The following is a 17,451-nucleotide window of genomic DNA, read 5'->3' as shown; positions in this document are numbered from 1 at the left end:
CCCCGGATACCGGACACGCCGACTGCCGAAGCTCCGGCCATCACTAAGCGGTGGAGCTGACAACGCTGCCTGGACAAGATGACGCTTACAGTCCACCCATCGCAAATGCCAAAGACCTCTCTCTTTCCGCATTTTTGCCGCCAGTATGGTGAACCATGGGCGTTCAACAGGGTGTGTCACTTGCAGAGAACGACGTGTCAAGTGTGATGAGGCAAGACCGAAATGCCAGGCGTGTCAGCGTCTCCGGCTTGATTGTGGAGGCTACAAGACAAATCTCAAATTTAAAGACCAGAACCATAAGTTTCGCACCCAAAGCGTTATGGTCCGAGGCGCCACACAACAGGACCGGGCCTATAGCCTGCACCCGCTGAGTGAACCCGACACAGCCGTACCGTTCTATCTTCACCATTATGCCAGAATGGGGCGTGACATGAGCTCCGCGCGCGGGTTTTACGAGGTGCTCATTCCAATCTACTGCTCGCAGCGGCAGGATTCCGCACTTTCTCTGGCCGTGTCGGCTGTTGCGTCCCAAGTACTGTCGATTTGGCGACATGACAACTCTCCTCTGCCGCAGAAGGCTTACGCCCAGGCTGTCCAGTGTCTTCGGCGTACAATACAGGACCGCCGGGAATGGGGTAACGCAGCAACCATACTAGCGGTTTTATCACTGCAGCTATTTGAGAGTATCATTGCAATCTACGGCCTTCGCCCATCTACGCAGGTACACCATAACGGGGCAGTGTCTTTCCTTCCATTCATCGGTACAGGCGATAAGAACGAAAGCCCCAGTGCCTATGTTCGCCAATTTATTCTTCATATAGAAATATGCTCAGCAATACGTCAAGGAAGACGGTTGTCGAGTATCGGAGATGACAGCCTGTTTACCATACTAGATAACCCAAGTGCTGCACTTGATGCCATCGGAGTGTATGTTGCTAGGCTACAGGCCAGGTATTTGAATCTTGGACTACAGAGTGGTCGTGCTACGTTGGCATCGGAATCTTTGAGCGAATACATTGCCGAGACAAGAGACGTCGATCAACAGCTGCTTACTTGGGCACAATGCGTGCCCGACCACTGGCGTGCAGTGAGACTTGCAGATGGATGGAACATCGACTCATCAATTCCGGCTTATCAATCAACGTGTGAGATCTACCCTTCCTCCCAAATCGCAACCATCTGGAACTTGTGGCGCCTTCATCGACTTTTGATTGTCAAGATTAAACTCGGCTTGCTCGAGTGCGATGGTATGTCGAAGCCTGAGGAATTGGCCGAGCTTCAAGACATTCTGCAAGTGCTAGTCGATGGTGTGTGTTATAGTGTGCCCTTCTATCTTGGCAATCTAAGCAAGCCATTAAGCATTGCCGACTTTGCCGATCCCACAGTTGTGCTCCCAAGCTCATACTTACCGAGTCGCAACGGAAACTGGAACAAAGACCACCACCCTTTGGTGGTGGACGAGCACAGGCGCCACATCATCGCCCAAGGGCCATGGCACATTATGAGTCCACTCAGCCGGCTATTGACATTGTGTTTCGAAGAGCATGGTCCGAGAACCTTTTTAAGAGCGGGGCAGTACGAGTGGATCCGCGATCAGTTCCTGCGGGTTACAACACTGCTTCACATCCCTCCAGTGGAGGCTGGGGCTCATCACGGGCGCGGTTCCCGATCGAATTTTCCTGTCCCGAGATCCTCAGATACGATGGCCGAGAACTTGGCAACCGGAGTTCGGAAGGGTGCAATTTTTATGAGTGGACCATAGCATCTCTTTTCTAACTCAACTATGTTCTACGTGTTTCTAAGATTAGAATACTCACCTTTCCAGTTTACGAATGTGTTGTCATATACTACCTTTAAACTATCACCCAACCAGTGGCAAAGAGGCCGAAGAAAGTGCTGTTTTTGCGACGGTACCAAATGTCACCATTCGGATGATCAAGCGCTGGCATCATCGTATCCCCACACTAAACCGAATCGGGTGTAGATTTTGCGACTGGGGTTGTCTATTGGTGGAAGGCAAAAATAAGGTGGGGCGGCTGGTTAAAGGTATGCACCCATAGAACCTTATCTGCTTAACAGCATCAGATGAGATGCCGAGAAAGGGCCTTCTTTTTGCAGATGCCTAATCCATCTGCTGATATGTCATCACCAATCATGCTTAATATCCACTTGTTTGTGCTACTTTCTCTTCTTTGGTCTGTCACTTTTCCCTCAAGGCCTTTGACCATCTTCTTCTTTCCATATTTTGTCGTTGCTTACAAGCCATCTTTTAGGAGACAGGTCTATAAAATATCAAGTCTTCAGTATTGAGGTCAATTTCCATAATCATCTTCTCTCATGAGACACACATCATATTTGGCTGTCCTGGCAACGATCCTGGCACCTGCATCACTGTCAAGTGCCCTCCCACATGGCGACGATGATATGCACATGGGTGATGGAATGTCTCACGGTTATCAGTCCAGCGGTGATGATTCGCCAATGAGCTATTTTGCCTATGGGAAACACACAGGCACAATCGTCGCCCACATCGCCCTGATGATTCTAGGATGGTGCTTCATTCTTCCTATAGGTAAGCCCTTTACTGGCCTATTTTACCAGCAGCCAGGCTGATCTGGTCATGAATAGGTATTATGCTCAGTGTTGCCCGGTCGCGCTTTGCGCTGCCATCGCAATTTCTCTTCCTTATCATCAACTCGTTCGGAATGTTGCTTGGAATCATCTATAATAACCAAACTCCCGATCTTTACCCAAACAACGCTCATCATAAGATCGGTTGGATCGCATCGAGTGTAGCCTGTGCTCAGGTGGTCATGTTATTGATTTTTACCTACGCCGGAAGAGGCAATGCTGATGTCGCTGCATCTGAACGTGCGGCTTTCATTCCTGTGGCCACGGAGGAAACGGCCCACCAGCCGCATTCCTACCCGTTTCACAATTATTCAAGACATAGTATCCAGGGCGCAGAACGTGACTCCTCCATTCATAGTGGCCCTTCCTCGTCCACTTGCGTTTGGTCGACAGATTACGTCGACTTTGAAAAGCCAGAGGATGACTTGCATGATGAGAAGACTGCTGGTTCTTGCAGCTGGCTTCGCAACACGTTCGTTGACCGCTTCTTGGCGAGTCGGGTACCGGGAATGGTGTCCAGTCGTGTCTTGCGTGTTATCCACGTGGGGTACATGGTCATTGACAGAATCATCTTGCCTTTTGGCTTCATTGCCATTGCAACGGGTGGTGTGACGTATGGTGGGATCATGGTAGGTCCATATTATTCTTGGCCTGTCCCTTATGTACCCCACACAAAACATCGCGTACTGATACATATACTATTCTACAGAGAGGCATTGAAATATTCAACGGCCTTGCGCATTTCATCAAGGGTGGGATCTTCTTCTGGTACGGTCTGCTGACGCTAGGACGATGGATGGGCTGCTGGTCGGACCTGGGGTGGTCATGGAACGTGAAGCCCCCTGCGAAGATTGTTGGCAAGGCCAAAGCCAGAGTCCCTTCGGCTGAATTTGTCGAGTCGCTTGTGATCTTTCTGTATGGAGTCACGAATGTGTTCTTGGAACATCTGTCTGGCTGGGGTGGTGCATGGACGGCCCGGGATTTGGAGCATGTGTCTATCTCTATTTTATTCTTCGGTGGTGGATTGGTAAGACCAGTCTTCCTGCAGCTCCTTTGTACTTTCGATGCATTGCTAATCAGGTTTCTCCGATTAGTGCGGTATGCTCTTCGAGTCCAACCGAGTCAGAAACTGGATAAATACCACCGTCTTGCAGTATCCTGCCCGCGGACACGTCAATCCAGCCTGGAACATTCCCACGTCTCAAACCGTGTCCCTCAACCCAATGCCCGCCCTGGTAATTCTTCTACTAGGCACCATGATGGCATCTCATCATCAAGACTCGATGATTTCATCCATGGTCCATCAGCAATGGGGGAATCTCTTGAGTGGGTTTGCCATCGCTAGAATCTTGACCTATGTCATTCTTTTCTTGAAGCCCCCGACTTCATACCTACCGTCTCGTCCACCGACTGAGGTTCTCGCTTCTTTTTGTTTGGTGGGTGGTGGGCTTATTTTTATGATGAGCGTAAGATTATTGATGTGAATTTGGTATTGAATTGAATAGACCTTGCTGATTGTTGGATACAGACCCGGGATATTGTCGAAACTATGATCTACTACAAGACAGAAGCTATGTTTGTAATGACTGTGGGGATGGGGTTAACGGCATTTGTAATGGCTTGGGAGGTCCTTGTTATTGCCATTAAAGCGTGGGCCACGAGAAGGGAGATGGCGATGGGTCTGTAACTGGCTCAGTTTTAGTTTTTCATGTAGATCTACAGTGAGAACATTCTTACTTGACTAAACGCTGAAAAAGTACCAGCCTACGGAAAAAACTGCTGGATGATTTTCTGCGAGCCAATAAGTTTCTTTCAAAAGAGTTATATAGGCCTTAATCATTTGCTTGTGTGATTTCATATCCCTTTCTATTTGAGAGACTACCCTGTCGTTTGCTTTCTTCAAGAACTGTCAGTTCGAAATGATATATATCAACAGCATAAGATCCAGAAAAGGACATAAGAGCAGGCGATGGAGGGTAGTGTAACCATACCATACCAGACCATACCGCGATATATTACCGGCTCATGCGGTCCCGCCTCTCATCCGCTTTCTCCCTCATCTCTCATTTCCCTTCTCCATCACCATCACCATTTCCATTGGTATCAGCATCAACATCAGCATCCAGTTGCTCGGATGTAGATACCTGCCATTGCAAACTCAGGTCACGTGGATCCTACCATGCCACCTCGTCGCCGCAGCGCAGCCGCCTGTTTGTTTTGTCGAGAGAAAAAGGTGCCCCATCCCTCCCCGCGACCCGAACCCGGCCACTAACAAGTACAGCTACGATGTGACTCGGTTCAGCCCACGTGCGGGAATTGTTCCGCCAAGGGCCTGGCGTGCCAGAAAGGCATCCTCCAGCCCAAACAAAGGTCAAGCAAGATAGATCGTTCCGGACGACATAGCTGACTTTTCCGAGTCAAGGCCAACCAACTATCGCATTGCGCAGCTTGAACATGAAAACCAGGCACTCCGCGAGCAATGTGCCTCTTTGCGAAAGGACAGTCCGCAATCCCCGAACATCTCCCAAGTAACCCCTTCGACGCCCCTCGACGCCACGCATCCAGAGGGCCGCGATAGTGACCCTACCAACAAACCCCCACTATACCACGGCCCTACCAGTACGGCATATGATGACTCCATCGCGCTCTTGCCGCCGGAGGGTCCTGTGGCAGACGCGCATCTCGGGGAAGAGTGCGCCCGCCAGTCTCTCTTTGCCGCCGCTGCCAGACAGCGTGAGTCTATCGACAAGAACCCCATGCGCCGAGACTCGAGTTAATGTTCGCAGGGCAGCTCGAACGACTCAATCTGGCCGCCGGCCGATTAGACTTTGACGGAGTGAACCCCACACTTGGGATGCATCTACTATCCATCTACTGGAGTCGACAACTGTACACGGCCCAGATCATCTATCGCCCTGCATTCATGCGCGACATGGCCTGTGGGGGACCCTACTTCTCCCGGTTGCTCCTTAATGCTATTCTGTTCGTCGTCTCCAAGCACTATCCCCGGCCTGAACTTTGCTCCGACCCGGGCGACATCACGACGGCCGGCTGGCGGTTTCGGCAGCGGTTCACCGAGCTTTTGCGACTGAAATTTGATCAGAGCGAAATTACAACCCTACAGGCCCTGCTTATCATGTCAAATGCGCTCTTCTCACGTTGCGACGAACGGAGTCGATCATGGCTCTACGCGGGAAATTCCCTGAACATGCTCATCGACCTTGGCCTGCATGTCCTGCCATCCGACCTAACCCGCATGACCGCTGAGGAGCTCGAGATCCGAAAACGCGTCCTCTGGGGTGCCTATCGTGAGTGTGATCCACCCCAGTCGTCCATGCGAGAGGGCAGTGCAAGAACTAAGCTTGGCGAAAGTGATTGATAAAATCCAATGCCTGTTTCAAGGGCGTCATCCACTGCTTCGTCAGGTCGACTTCAACACCCCGCTGTGCTTCTGGGATGAATATGACGAGCTGGAAGAATTCCAATGTATCACCTACGCCCCAGCCGGGTCTCGTCCCGGGCTTCCCTCGCGCAACGTCACGCTCCTCACCAAACTGTGCAAGTTGGCCTTGATAATTGAGCGGATTGTGGGCGAATTGTATTCCGTGTCGATGCGCGACCGGGCGGGTAGCCCCAACCCCTTGGTGACCGAGAAGATCAACGCGGACCTCGCACAATGGCGCAGGGGTCTGCCCCTGACTGTCGACTATCTCTCCGCTCCAAGCCCTCTTCAAACCCCCTTGCCTCAGTCATGCTGCCTGTTGTATGCTATGGCCTGTCTGTTTAAAACCCACCCGAACACAGCTAACGAAACGTGTCTTACCCAGGGCTCTCTACAATGTGTTGATCATTCTCTCCAATCCACCACTTGTATCCGACAGGAATGGCGGACTAAGTCGTTCCCGGCCGGCCCATGAGGGCGTGGCCGCTTGCACGGGCGCCGCAAACCAAATTGCGCAGATCCTGCGAGACTATTGCCAATACTACTCCATAGCTAGTGCTCCATATATGCTATCGTATGCGACCTATATCAGCGCCACCATCCATGCTCACATCGCTGCCCAGAAAGGGCCGGATTCCAGTGCCTTCCAGTCTTTGACATTTTGTCGACGAATCCTGATCGAGCATAACCGGCTGTACGCAGCCGCTGGGAAAGCGCAAACAAACTTGGATAAACTGCTTGAGCGGCTCCAAGTTGTGATTGCCGACGAGGATCTGCCTAATGTAGCCACTAACAGCAACCCTCTCGTACCTGAGGGTGTGTTCCGGAGAGACGGCGATACAAGGACCGCCATGGAGGTAGTGGATTCCATGGAGCCAACTTTGGGACTGGCGGAGTTGCCAGGCCTGGACCTCTCGGACCTCGACCTTGAGGCAATAGCAGAGGGGTTGTTTGTGGACGGGGATCTACACGGCTGGATGCAGTCGTTGTCCGGGGTCTGTCAGTAGATGCTCTGTTGTGGTAGGGAATTCCCTCAATCGGGCCCGTACCGTCGATGTGTCATGTTCACAGCGATTAGGAGCGAGTCGTAACCTCTCTAGCCGAGAGGCGTGCCAGGCTGTTGCCGGGGAGTAACCACCAGCCCCCGAGTGAACCCATTTCCTGTGTGAGGACCGCCTTCACCCGGTTAATTTGTGCGTGTTGATGCAGAAGGATGATTGCGGTTGGCATAGAGTTACAAGTGATCCTAGGGAAGAGGTGATAGTTAAAAGAGGACCAGGGAAATGAATGGAGTATCGATGCAAGGCATGGTTGTCCGGGCCATTTCCTTCCGACCGGATTCTCATGTTCCGAGAGCCATCTCAACCGATTGGCGCATCCACAGCCATTCCCCATTGCCTTTGGCTTCCGTATTGACGGTCATCATCTGCTCGAGATAACCTTTCTTCGATATCCCAATCGGATGATTTCAATCCAACGGCCTTTGCCGGGGATGGCGGTTGCCGGCTCGAGTGCGGTTCCCATGGTTGTTTCGACGCCATATAAAAGGACCAACACCCTCTGGACCGGTTTCTGTCTTCTAGTCCTCACAACCACTAGCGCAATTCAAAATCATCGCTATACAAAATATGCCGTGTGGCTCTTCCGAAGCGTGCCAGGGCTGCTCCTGTGCGCCAACCGAGGGCCAATCATCATCGATCAACATTGAAGATTGCCTAAAAGAGCTCGAGCTGCTGCGCAAGCGCAACTGTGAGTTAGAAGAAACGCTTAAGGTCCAAACCGAATCCAAGCCCAAGGTCTCTATTAGTGCCCCCGGCCGACCGCTACGCTCATCCAAATGGTTCAACTGCCGCGATGATCCCGGCATGACGGCCATCTACATGGAGCGCTATTTCAACTTCGGCATCACCCGCGAGGAGCTCATGGCTGGCAAACCCATCATCGGTATCGCCCAATCAGGGTCGGATCTGGCACCTTGTAATCGACACCATCTGGAACTGGCTAAGCGGGTTCGAGAAGGCATTCGGACAGCCGGGGGAATTGCTATCGAGTTTCCGACTCATCCCATTCAAGAGACGTCCCGCCGTCCGACTGCGACGCTAGATCGGAACCTGGCGTACCTATCGCTGGTGGAGATCCTGACAGGATATTTTCTGGACGGAGTGGTACTGCTCACGGGATGTGATAAGACGACGCCTGCCTGTCTGATGGCCGCGGCGACAGTAGTAGGCAGCATCCATGGTTTCATTCTAACGGACATTTCTGACAGGCCACAGAACATTCCAGCCATATGCATGAACGTGGGGCCCATGTTAAATGGATATTCTCGGAACAAGCTCACGGGATCAGGGTCCGTATTGTGGAAGGGACGGGAGATGTATGCATCGGGCGAGATCGACGACAAGGAGTTCATGGATTACATCGCGCGAGGGTATGTATCTAGATCCCAGGAAAGTCTAGCACTGAGGCTAAGGTTGCAGGACCCCATCGGTCGGGCACTGTAACACCATGGGCACCGCGTCGACGATGAATGCCCTGGCAGAGGCGTTGGGGATGGCACTCCCCGGGTCGGCAGCGATCCCTGCAGCATACCGGGAGAGGGCGCAGTGTGCCTACGAGACGGGCTGTCGGATTGTAGAAATGGTGCAGGCTGATCGAAAGCCCAGCGACCTGATGACCCGCGAGGCGTTTGAGAATGCCATTGTCGTCAATGCCGCGATTGGTGGCAGCACGAATGCCCCAATTCATATCAATGCCATCGCCCAACACATTGGCGTCGGAGTGAATATGGATGACTGGGACCAGATCGGGTCCGAAGTTCCGCTGCTCTTGAACATGCAGCCGTCTGGTGAGTATTTAGGAGAGGAATATCATCGGGCTGGAGGTCTCCCCGCAATCCTAGCCGAACTGCTCGACGCAGGAAAGCTCCATCCGAATGCCATGACGTGCAACGGTCAGACCTTGGCTGAGAACATCCGGGGGAAGCACTCATGGGACCGACGAGTCATCCGCCCCTACCGAGATCCTCTGATGGACCACGCCGGCTTTATTCATCTCTCTGGTACGCTCTTTGACTCGGCTATCATGAAGGTCTGCGCGATCTCGCCGGCCTTCCGTCAGCGATACCTCTCCGACCCCCAAGACCCCGAGGCTTTTGAGGGCCCAGTTGCCGTATTTGACGGACCGGAAGATTACCACCGGCGACTGGAGCACATGGACCAGATTCATGAGCGGACCATCCTGGTCATGCGCGGCGTCGGGCCACGCGGGTACCCGGGAGCTGCGGAAGTTGTAAACATGCACCCCCCCAGTCGGCTGCTGAAGCAGGGAATCGACGCGTTGTTCTGCATTGGAGATGGACGACAATCCGGGACATCGGGCTGTCCCTCGATTCTCAACGCGAGTCCGGAGGCCGCCGTGGGAGGGAATTTGGCTATTCTGCAGGACGGAGATCACCTTCGCATCGACCTCCGCAAACGCCGAGTCGACATGCTACTAAGCCCGGAGGAGATTCTCCGTCGTCGACAGGACCTGGATGACAAAGGAGGCTTCCAGATCGTGCCCAGCGGAACCCCGTGGCAAGAGATTTACCGACAGGAGACGGACCAGCTGGGGAACGGTATGGTGCTGCGTAAGGCTGTCAAGTACCAGCGATTGGCACAGCAGGCAGAGGGACCTCGACATAATCATTAACCGTATTCATGGACCTATCTTCTCCATACTACACCTATCCTAATTTACCCCCCGATCCACGTAGGCCGATAAACACGTACTCGGGTGGGCCCCGGAAAGTCATTACCCGGCTGTCTCCGCCGTCTCCTCGGTCCGAGCGCAGCAACGCGGGGATGTTTATCTGCCGTGCCCTGCCTCCCTCTTCTCCACACCCCCAACAACCACCACCATCACCATCACCATCATCACAATGACCAAGCGCATCATCGTAACCGGCGGCTCCGGCACCGCCGGCCAACACATAATCACCTACCTCCTCTCCCAAGGCCACGACATCCTAAACATCGACCTAGCACCCCTCCCAAACCCCGCTCTAGCCTCCCAAGTCCACACCCTCCGCGCGGACCTCACCTCCAGTGGCCAAACCTACAACGCGCTCACCTCACACTTCCACCTCACCGAACCCTTCCGCGAACCCCTCCACCAACTCCCCGACGCGGTGATCCACCTCGCCGGCCACGCCCGCAACATGATCGTCCCAGACAACGAAACCTTCCGCGTCAACGCCCTATCCATGTACAACATCATCGAAGCCAGCTGCCGACTAGGAATCAAAAAGCTCATTCTCGCCAGCTCCATCACCGTCTACGGGGTCAGTTTCGCTGAAGGCGATATCGATTTCCCTTCCTTTCCCGTCACCGAAGAAGTAGATGCGAACCCCATGGATACGTACGCTATTTCTAAGCTATGCGGGGAGCGTATAGCGAGGGGCTTTGCTCGACGGTTTGGTGCGGATATCTATGTTCTTCGTCTGGGGAGGGTCATTGAACCGCATGAGTACATGGGTCCCATGTTTCGGTCTTATGTTCGGGAGCCGGAGAAGTGGCGCGTGCATGGCTGGTCGTATATTGATGTTAGGGATCTAGGGCAGATTTGTCATTTGGCGGTGGGGAAGGATGGGTTGGGGTTTCAGATCTTTAATGTCGTTAATGATACTATTACGAATGAGGAGGAGACGGGGGTGTTTTTGAGGAGGGTTTGTCCCGATACTCCTGTGACGAGGGAGATGGGGGTTAGGGAGGCCCCGATTTGTAATTTGAAGGTTAGGAGGTTGTTGGGGTTTAGGGAGGGGTTTGATTGGAGGATGTTTTATGAGGAGTAGGGGATGCCTTTTTCTTGCGTTACCTATAGCTCCCCTTGCGAGAATACGTTCTTCTCGGACCATGATGGAGGATATAGATAGCCGCTGAACATCTCGGGGGTTGGCGGGGGGGGGGGGGGATATTGACTAACACCTCATTCTGATAGATTGTCCTTTCTTCAGGCATAGCCACACATGTAATGAAAGTATGACGCTTGAACCTGTTGCCGAATTCATTTGTATATAGTTGTACTATGATGGACTATAAATTGAGTCAGTTTAATGGATATATGTTATTTACTGGGACTGGTACGGGCTTTTGGGCGCCTTATCCTATTGAGTACTAGTACGTTGAATGATTAGGTCAAACGAATCATATTTTATTTATGACTGTAGTATGTCAGTTATAAAGGACCTCGGCTGATAAAAGTAGCCAATTTCTAGAATACTATATTCCGGAAGAGTGAAAACCATGCTAAACCTTCTGGGTCTACAATTAATTCCCATGTGGGAAACAGCATATACGAGTTCCAACCATTCATTAACTATCTATCCAAGATTAATTATTAACATAATTTCCCAACTAGACCAAAAGAGATACCTCTTAGGTTAGTGGAACAATTCCAAGGTGAATAGTTCCAACAATAATTACATAGACCACAGTTATTATATATACCTCTCACACGAGCCCCCCACCCCCTTCCCCATGATGATAAGATCTATCTCCAAATCATCTAAACGGCATCCCCGGCCCCAAACACCCATCAGCGCGTTCAAAATACCAATGATGTGCATCGACATCCAATAAATTCGGCAGACCCAAAACCCCGTATTCCCCTTCGGATCATCCCCATCCCGATAAACCACCACCTCACTCGTCGAAACCGACGCATTCCCCTTGGCCGTGATATGAATCTCCGGACTAACATGCGCATACCCCATCAATTGCAGCGGAAGATTCGGCACGGGATCATCCGTATGTGTAAACCGATAATTGCCCCCCAGGTTCTGATCCGTGATATACTTGGCTAATGTCGGGTTTGCTACGCGCGGCGAGGCATACGCGTAGAGATTCGCCTTGTGACCATCGTGTCGGAGGTCCGCGGCTGCGAGAGTGGCGATTGCGGCGCCGAGACTGTGCCCGACGACTACGAGCTCGTATTCGGGGTATTTGGCGAGTGTGGGGACGAGGATTGAGGTGATGTTGTCGCGGACGTTGGTCCAGGAACTCCAGAAGCCGAGCTCGGCTTGGCAGCCGGTGCAGAGTTTGGGGTCCGTGTAGAGGAAGGTTGCGTCTGCGATCCAGTTGCGGATGGAGTAGGAGCCCCGGAAGGAGAGGATGATGGCTTGGTTGGTGGTGTCGAGGGCGAGGAAGCCGGATGTGTCGGTGGAGGTGGTGCTAGATGCAGTTATTAGGGGACTGGGGTGGGATGATTGGGGAAGGGGGGCGGGGGGGAGTACTTGGAGAAGTCGAAGAGGATGGTTGCGTCGGCGGCTTCGACTTGCGGGCAGTTCCCGGCCCAGCAGGTTAGCTTGTGCCCGGATTTGGAGACATAGTTGGGTTCGCAGTAGGCAGCGGCGGCGTATTGGACCCAGAAGCTGTAGCTGTCTAGTTGTTGGGTGGTGATGTCTGGGGTGGGTTAGTAGGGGGGAAGTGGTATGGGGATGGGCGGGGTACCTCGTGTCTGGAGGGATGGGAGGGCATTGCAGGATGCAATGGCAGATATGGCCACCAGCATGGACTTGAGAAGATACATTCTGGTGGAGGGCAGATGCTCAATTGAATCATGATGGGGGGAGCTGGGATACTTATTAGAGATCTGGTGGGCATTGGACAGAGCTAAGATGGGCCTAATCATACCAAGAAATACTCTAGTGATCTTCTCAATTTCCAATTGGCCAACTCAAGAATGGACTCGAATACTGCCGAGGCTCGGTGAGATCGCCTCCCCCTTGGTGGGGATCAGATGAAACCATGCCGCGTCGGAGTGTTGACCAAGTGTTCACTAGTTCTTCGATTTAGATCGGTCGATCCCCCGTAAACCATGGATTGGGAAAGTCAGGGGTAGCGGGTCTGTTGAAGACCCCTAAGATTAGGACTCGGTTCATGCACAAAGTTTAAAATGTGGAGATGGTTCATGCGGTTCCTGAATCCACAACCCCAGCAATGGCATCATACAATCCAAATTCAGGCACCGGCCACGTGTATTTCGCTCTGACAACCCGTCACAGGAACTTACGGTTGGTAGAGTTCCAACGTCCGTTGATGTAAGCGGACATTGAACGATGTGCGGATTGGACTCATTGAACAGCTGGACAGCGGTCCCACTCGTTGCTAGGGTGAAACGGTAGGCCGAAAATGTGGCCATCAAGGTTGGCCAGCAGGATAATGCACTTCGGATTTCCACGATATGCATGAAACTGTGCATGCCCTCGTCGTTTTGTCGGTAGTGACTCGAATATATATGCAGTGGTGAGGAGTCCGATTGCCCGTATGTTTCCGCTTTGCCCTAAGTCGATGTGATCAGCCGGCAGTCAGCAGAGCGACAGACCTCGGCACGATTTATGCCACCCTTCGCTCGGAGGATTAAACAACTGTTTTTGTGCAGAGATCTGATATGCACTAGACAGCGATGGATGTATGTATTGATCTGTGTCTTCAGATATGTCAGTGACGCTGCAGGTCACCGACCTTGCGCACCACTCTGGAGGAACATGTAGTCAGCCAGGTAAATGTAAGGAAGGCCCTATATTTCTATCATGGTGTCTTTTCTGGGAACATTTAACTGACACATGCTAGTCCAATGAAAATTCAGGGCCTCGGAGCCAGATCATCAAATCTTCAAACAATAGGTTGCTAGCTACTCTTACTAACAGTCTTCTGAAGACGCGTCTCTAGGGAAAGTGAGAGGTGTAATAATCCGTTAGATATTCTCAGGTGGAAGGTTCAGTTTGGCAGATGACATCGAGGAAACTGCATGCCGTGCCCCTTCTAAGTAAGAGAGCTCACTAACAGAAATAATCGATTACTGCCCACGATGCAACGCAGGGTCTCAAGAGCATAGTTAAGCCAGCCTGATATCACTCCCTTATACTATCATCTCCCATATCCCCGAGAAGAGCGCACAATCCCGAATCAAACCACCATCTCACCCCTCACTATTTCCCACCACTCGAAGCAGTCACATCCCCACCACCGCCCCAACCCCCTCCTCTTCTTCCTCCTCCTCCTCCTCCTCATCACAAAGACACTGATCCCCCTTAAGCTCATATTCCAAAACCTCAGCCGGAATCTGCTCATATGTCCCACCCTCATCAAAGACCTCCTCCAGCTTATCGGTAATATCCTTGGGAACTCCATCTCGATTAATCGGGAACCGATGCCCATCAATCGAAATCAAGTCCGGTAGTACAGTAGGCATCGGCGGAGCCGGTTTTCCAACTAAAGTCTTCGCTATTTCGTCCATCTTTTGTAGAGTAAGCTGAGCGCGCGCGGGCTGTTTATCTCGGCCGGAAGAGGACATGTTCGGGATGAAGGAGTGGAGGATGCGAGCTAAAATCTCATCGGTGATGCTTGTTTTCAGTGGGTAGGTGCAGAGGCACTAGTCGCCTTTTATAAGGCTGAGTGGCGGGGAGTCCGCGTCATCTGCGTGCGTGGTCGAGATAAGCACGGGGGGTGGTGCCAATGGGAGAACGCATGATGCTGACCGATTATATTGGGCGTTGCAGTTGGATTCTGGTAGGGTAGGATGGTCGAAACCGGTGATTTGTTAGTTGAGCACTAAAGTGATGTGTAAGCGGAAGGCTTGAGGCCCGGGCTATTAGGGTCGGTAGGGATGGGAATAGGCAACAGTTATCTCTGCCATGCGGCTGTGATCATGTATTAGCTCCTCTCACGGAGTCCGACGGATTGGTAAATAGGAATAGGAGATAGACGTGTAAGGAGTCATTTTGAACTGGAAAATGCTAGCCAGGAACAAGTCTATAAGAGTCGCCGTTCGGCGCCCCTTTCATGATCATAACCATCAATCAAAGCCATCAATCAAAGCCATCAATCAAAGCCATCAATCAAAGCCATCATTCAAAGCCATCAATCAAACCATTCTCTGATAATCACTCACTCACCTCTTATCCAAAATGCATATTTTTGACTCCATCCCCTGGTCAACCCTCCTACCCTCCATCCTGATGCTTTCGACCACCGTCGAAGGAGTCGCTATCCGACACCACAAGAAACATAGTTGCAGCGGCAACATCTTCGTGCAATGCTCTAGCATTGCATCCTACACTTGCTGCGGCTCCTCAAGAGCCCTGGAGTCCACCCGTTTCCTTGGGCTCGGAGATACCTACTTGGGGTCCGTCTGCACCAAGAAGAAATCCGCCGACTGTGGCACTGTTGTGAAGTCTTCGACAGGAAGCAGACTGTGCTTGAGTCATAAGAATATCAAGGGAGCGTTCTGGCTGGATTGTACTCGGTGTTCGAAACGTGGGGTTGTCATTGATGGTGATGACGACTCGGATTCTACGAGTGACTATGCCGACTTTAATGTCACGGATGTGGTGGAGCCTGATCTTATTGGGTTCAATGGATATACTTTCCATATTAACTACAATGTTCCTCAGAATGTTACTGATGCATTTGAGGCGCTCGCTGAGGAAGATGCTTCTGTGGAGGAGTTTCCAGATTATTTGTGGGATTATTATGCTGGTATGGTGGATGATGAGGAGTAATCTGTTGTAGCACTGGGGATAGGAATAGGGGGGAGGCAATGTTGGAATCATGTGTTGCTACATCGTGTATATTGATTGTACCCAGTAATTCTATTAGTTGGATGGTCATAGAATACTCGCCTGCGCGAGGATAAAGAAATGTTGAGCGTCTGATGAGTGAGAGCCATCGAATCACTTTATTGTGTATTTTAAAACATACTTCACAGATCTTTTCTTACTACTAAAGCAAATATACGAAGAAAAGCGATTATTTATCAAGAGTATTCTTTGAGGTTTCCTACGCCCTGGAACGATGGTCGTCTTTAAACGCCTTCACAACTTCGGCACCTCCTCGCTGCCCGGACCGAACAGCCCCTTCCATATATCCAGGCCACACCAAGGAAGTTTCGGTTCCGACGAAGTGGACTCTCCCGAATGGCTCAGCTAGGCTGTTCCCAGCTGAGACCATTCCACCAGGCCTCATGACTGGACAAGGGGCCCCCAGGAAGAAAGGCTGTTTGCTCCACTCCATCTCCAGAACATTTGCCGGCTCGGGGATACTCTCCACAAATTCAGCAAAGCACTGACAAAATGCCTTCCAGACCTGGGCTTGCCGATCTGGTTTAGACAGCTTCGACCATGTCTGCCCGCGGCTTCCGACAATAAAGCAAGTGATAGACCACTGGTCATCCGCGGGAATACTAGTGTCCCGAGTGAAGGTAATTGGGCCATTCGCACAGTTTAGGATACCAGTAAATCCAGCATTACGCCACCATGGCTCTGAGAAGACGAAAATCATCTTGCTGTAGTATCCCATCACGGTGTCGCGACTAAGAGTGTGCTTTGCCTCTGGTAGTGGTGGACTGAAAGAGATGCTCCGGTACAAGGTAGTGGGCACAGACACGATGACTCGTCGGCAGTGGAAAGTAGGACGACCGAGAGTCTGAACCACACAGATACCATCAGAGCGAGATTGGTCGATTGAAGTGACCGGTGTGTCTAAGAAGAGAGCCTCTGGGTCAAGCTCCTTCGCCATGTTCAGAGAAATAGTTTGAGTGCCTATATGATTAGCCAAGCGCATCGTGATAAATGTATCCGACAATTGTCATCTTACCTTGCCTTGTCCGCAAGTATTGTCCACCATCTTTCCCGTCCGAAAGCATATTGTCAACCCCACAACCGCACTTGAAGTAATACAGCATATACAAAGCACTGAGTTCGTTGCTGTCCACTCCAAGAAGCGCCGCAGAGATTGCGTCTGCAAAATCCGCCGCATGCTGAGATCCTGTCCGACTAATGCAGAAGTCCCGGAATGTCTGTCTGTCAATCCTTTCGGCTTCAGCGGAGCTGGCAGGACTATGTAGATCGATGTGCGAGGATTCCTCTCGAAAAATCTCGATAAGTTGCTGTGGAAGACCTGTCTAATAAAAGAACCGAGTTATTAGTCCCGGCTACTAGTGAAGGTTGAAGGGAGGGTCACCTACTGGGGTCTGGCCATAAGGTATCTTGCGAGCCACGCCGTCTGTCAATAGGAGGATGTCATCTCCACGAGTATACTGGATCTCGCCCTCCAGGTTATATCGCTGGTGGAGTTTGAAGATCTCGTTCTGATTGGTGTCGTTGATCCAGGCCCCTCCCAGATCATTCACTCCATTCTCACAGGACTGTACCGACAATGTCTTTCCGCCCACTCGATTGGTAGCTTCTAAGACACATACACTGAACCCTGCGGCCCGAATTGAATGAGCAGCTTGGAGACCACTGAGCCCGGCACCCACCACCACCACATCGTAGACCTTTGTAGCTTCGAAGGCGGTCATTTTAATATGTCGAGGATGGAAAGGTGGCAGATGAA

General features: G+C 51.7%; 9 protein-coding genes across 9 annotated transcripts; 6 read left to right on the top strand and 3 right to left on the bottom strand.

Moving 5' to 3' along the window:
• The first annotated feature begins 90 nt into the window (after nucleotides 1–90).
• Nucleotides 91–2,050, top strand: BO94DRAFT_146319 (Zn(II)2Cys6 transcription factor domain-containing protein). The gene has a single exon (XM_025605765.1). It carries the CDS (start codon nucleotides 146–148, stop codon nucleotides 1,760–1,762), a length of 1,617 nt encoding a protein of 538 aa, XP_025465652.1. The 5' UTR covers nucleotides 91–145; the 3' UTR covers nucleotides 1,763–2,050.
• Nucleotides 2,051–2,337: 287 nt separating this feature from the next.
• On the top strand, nucleotides 2,338–4,318 carry BO94DRAFT_470214 (Ytp1 family protein; the record flags this gene model as incomplete). Its single annotated transcript, XM_025608321.1, has 5 exons — nucleotides 2,338–2,572; nucleotides 2,629–3,260; nucleotides 3,341–3,658; nucleotides 3,726–4,097; nucleotides 4,160–4,318. The coding sequence occupies 5 exons, from the start codon at nucleotides 2,338–2,340 to the stop codon at nucleotides 4,316–4,318; spliced, it is 1,716 nt and encodes a 571-aa protein (XP_025465651.1).
• Nucleotides 4,319–4,810: 492 nt separating this feature from the next.
• On the top strand, nucleotides 4,811–7,080 carry BO94DRAFT_558024 (uncharacterized protein; the record flags this gene model as incomplete). Its single annotated transcript, XM_025613972.1, has 6 exons — nucleotides 4,811–4,864; nucleotides 4,934–5,001; nucleotides 5,054–5,368; nucleotides 5,398–5,939; nucleotides 6,004–6,394; nucleotides 6,459–7,080. 6 exons carry the CDS (start codon nucleotides 4,811–4,813, stop codon nucleotides 7,078–7,080), a joined length of 1,992 nt encoding a protein of 663 aa, XP_025465650.1.
• Nucleotides 7,081–7,701: 621 nt separating this feature from the next.
• Nucleotides 7,702–9,766, top strand: BO94DRAFT_558023 (IlvD/Edd family dehydratase; the record flags this gene model as incomplete). Its single annotated transcript, XM_025613971.1, has 3 exons — nucleotides 7,702–8,298; nucleotides 8,350–8,504; nucleotides 8,554–9,766. The coding sequence occupies 3 exons, from the start codon at nucleotides 7,702–7,704 to the stop codon at nucleotides 9,764–9,766; spliced, it is 1,965 nt and encodes a 654-aa protein (XP_025465649.1).
• A 200-nt stretch (nucleotides 9,767–9,966) lies between these two features.
• On the top strand, nucleotides 9,967–10,991 carry BO94DRAFT_536846 (NAD-dependent epimerase/dehydratase family protein). The gene has a single exon (XM_025612127.1). It carries the CDS (start codon nucleotides 9,996–9,998, stop codon nucleotides 10,905–10,907), a length of 912 nt encoding a protein of 303 aa, XP_025465648.1. The 5' UTR covers nucleotides 9,967–9,995; the 3' UTR covers nucleotides 10,908–10,991.
• A 561-nt stretch (nucleotides 10,992–11,552) lies between these two features.
• On the bottom strand, nucleotides 11,553–12,648 carry BO94DRAFT_601520 (lipase family protein; the record flags this gene model as incomplete). Its single annotated transcript, XM_025616388.1, has 3 exons — nucleotides 12,565–12,648; nucleotides 12,348–12,516; nucleotides 11,553–12,285 (listed from the first exon to the last, which is right to left on the bottom strand). Exons 1-3 carry the CDS (start codon nucleotides 12,641–12,643, stop codon nucleotides 11,553–11,555), a joined length of 981 nt encoding a protein of 326 aa, XP_025465647.1. The 5' UTR covers nucleotides 12,644–12,648.
• A 1,420-nt stretch (nucleotides 12,649–14,068) lies between these two features.
• On the bottom strand, nucleotides 14,069–14,456 carry BO94DRAFT_576552 (uncharacterized protein; the record flags this gene model as incomplete). Its single annotated transcript, XM_025615141.1, has 1 exon — nucleotides 14,069–14,456. The coding sequence occupies exon 1, from the start codon at nucleotides 14,408–14,410 to the stop codon at nucleotides 14,069–14,071; it is 342 nt and encodes a 113-aa protein (XP_025465646.1). The 5' UTR covers nucleotides 14,411–14,456.
• A 355-nt stretch (nucleotides 14,457–14,811) lies between these two features.
• BO94DRAFT_536845 (uncharacterized protein) lies at nucleotides 14,812–15,764 on the top strand. The gene has a single exon (XM_025612126.1). It carries the CDS (start codon nucleotides 15,024–15,026, stop codon nucleotides 15,615–15,617), a length of 594 nt encoding a protein of 197 aa, XP_025465645.1. The 5' UTR covers nucleotides 14,812–15,023; the 3' UTR covers nucleotides 15,618–15,764.
• Nucleotides 15,765–15,860: 96 nt separating this feature from the next.
• BO94DRAFT_495854 (flavin monoamine oxidase family protein) lies at nucleotides 15,861–17,438 on the bottom strand. The gene is made up of 3 exons (XM_025609274.1): nucleotides 17,081–17,438; nucleotides 16,711–17,017; nucleotides 15,861–16,655 (listed from the first exon to the last, which is right to left on the bottom strand). Exons 1-3 carry the CDS (start codon nucleotides 17,414–17,416, stop codon nucleotides 15,895–15,897), a joined length of 1,404 nt encoding a protein of 467 aa, XP_025465644.1. The 5' UTR covers nucleotides 17,417–17,438; the 3' UTR covers nucleotides 15,861–15,894.
• Between the last annotated feature and the right edge of the window lie 13 nt (nucleotides 17,439–17,451).

The sequence above is a fragment of the Aspergillus sclerotioniger genome (genome assembly GCF_003184525.1).
Source record: "Aspergillus sclerotioniger CBS 115572 chromosome Unknown BO94scaffold_20, whole genome shotgun sequence".
NCBI lineage: Eukaryota > Fungi > Ascomycota > Eurotiomycetes > Eurotiales > Aspergillaceae > Aspergillus > Aspergillus sclerotioniger.
The sequence above is the reverse complement of the archived record's forward strand: the minus strand, read 5'-3'. Positions and strand labels throughout refer to the sequence as shown.

What these genes read in the sequence shown, in the direction of transcription:
- BO94DRAFT_146319 (XM_025605765.1), top strand. Translation starts at nt 146, where the DNA reads ATGGTGAACCATGGGCGTTCAACAGGGTGTGTCACTTGCAGAGAACGA.
- BO94DRAFT_536846 (XM_025612127.1), top strand. Translation starts at nt 9,996, where the DNA reads ATGACCAAGCGCATCATCGTAACCGGCGGCTCCGGCACCGCCGGCCAA.
- BO94DRAFT_536845 (XM_025612126.1), top strand. Translation starts at nt 15,024, where the DNA reads ATGCATATTTTTGACTCCATCCCCTGGTCAACCCTCCTACCCTCCATC.
- BO94DRAFT_495854 (XM_025609274.1), bottom strand. Translation starts at nt 17,416, where the DNA reads ATGACCGCCTTCGAAGCTACAAAGGTCTACGATGTGGTGGTGGTGGGT. An exon ending in TACCTTATGGCCAGACCCCA is followed by an intron (nt 17,018 to 17,080) that starts GTAGGTGACCCT and finishes TTCTTTTATTAG; the next exon opens with ACAGGTCTTCCACAGCAACT. An exon ending in ATACTTGCGGACAAGGCAAG is followed by an intron (nt 16,656 to 16,710) that starts GTAAGATGACAA and finishes CTAATCATATAG; the next exon opens with GCACTCAAACTATTTCTCTG.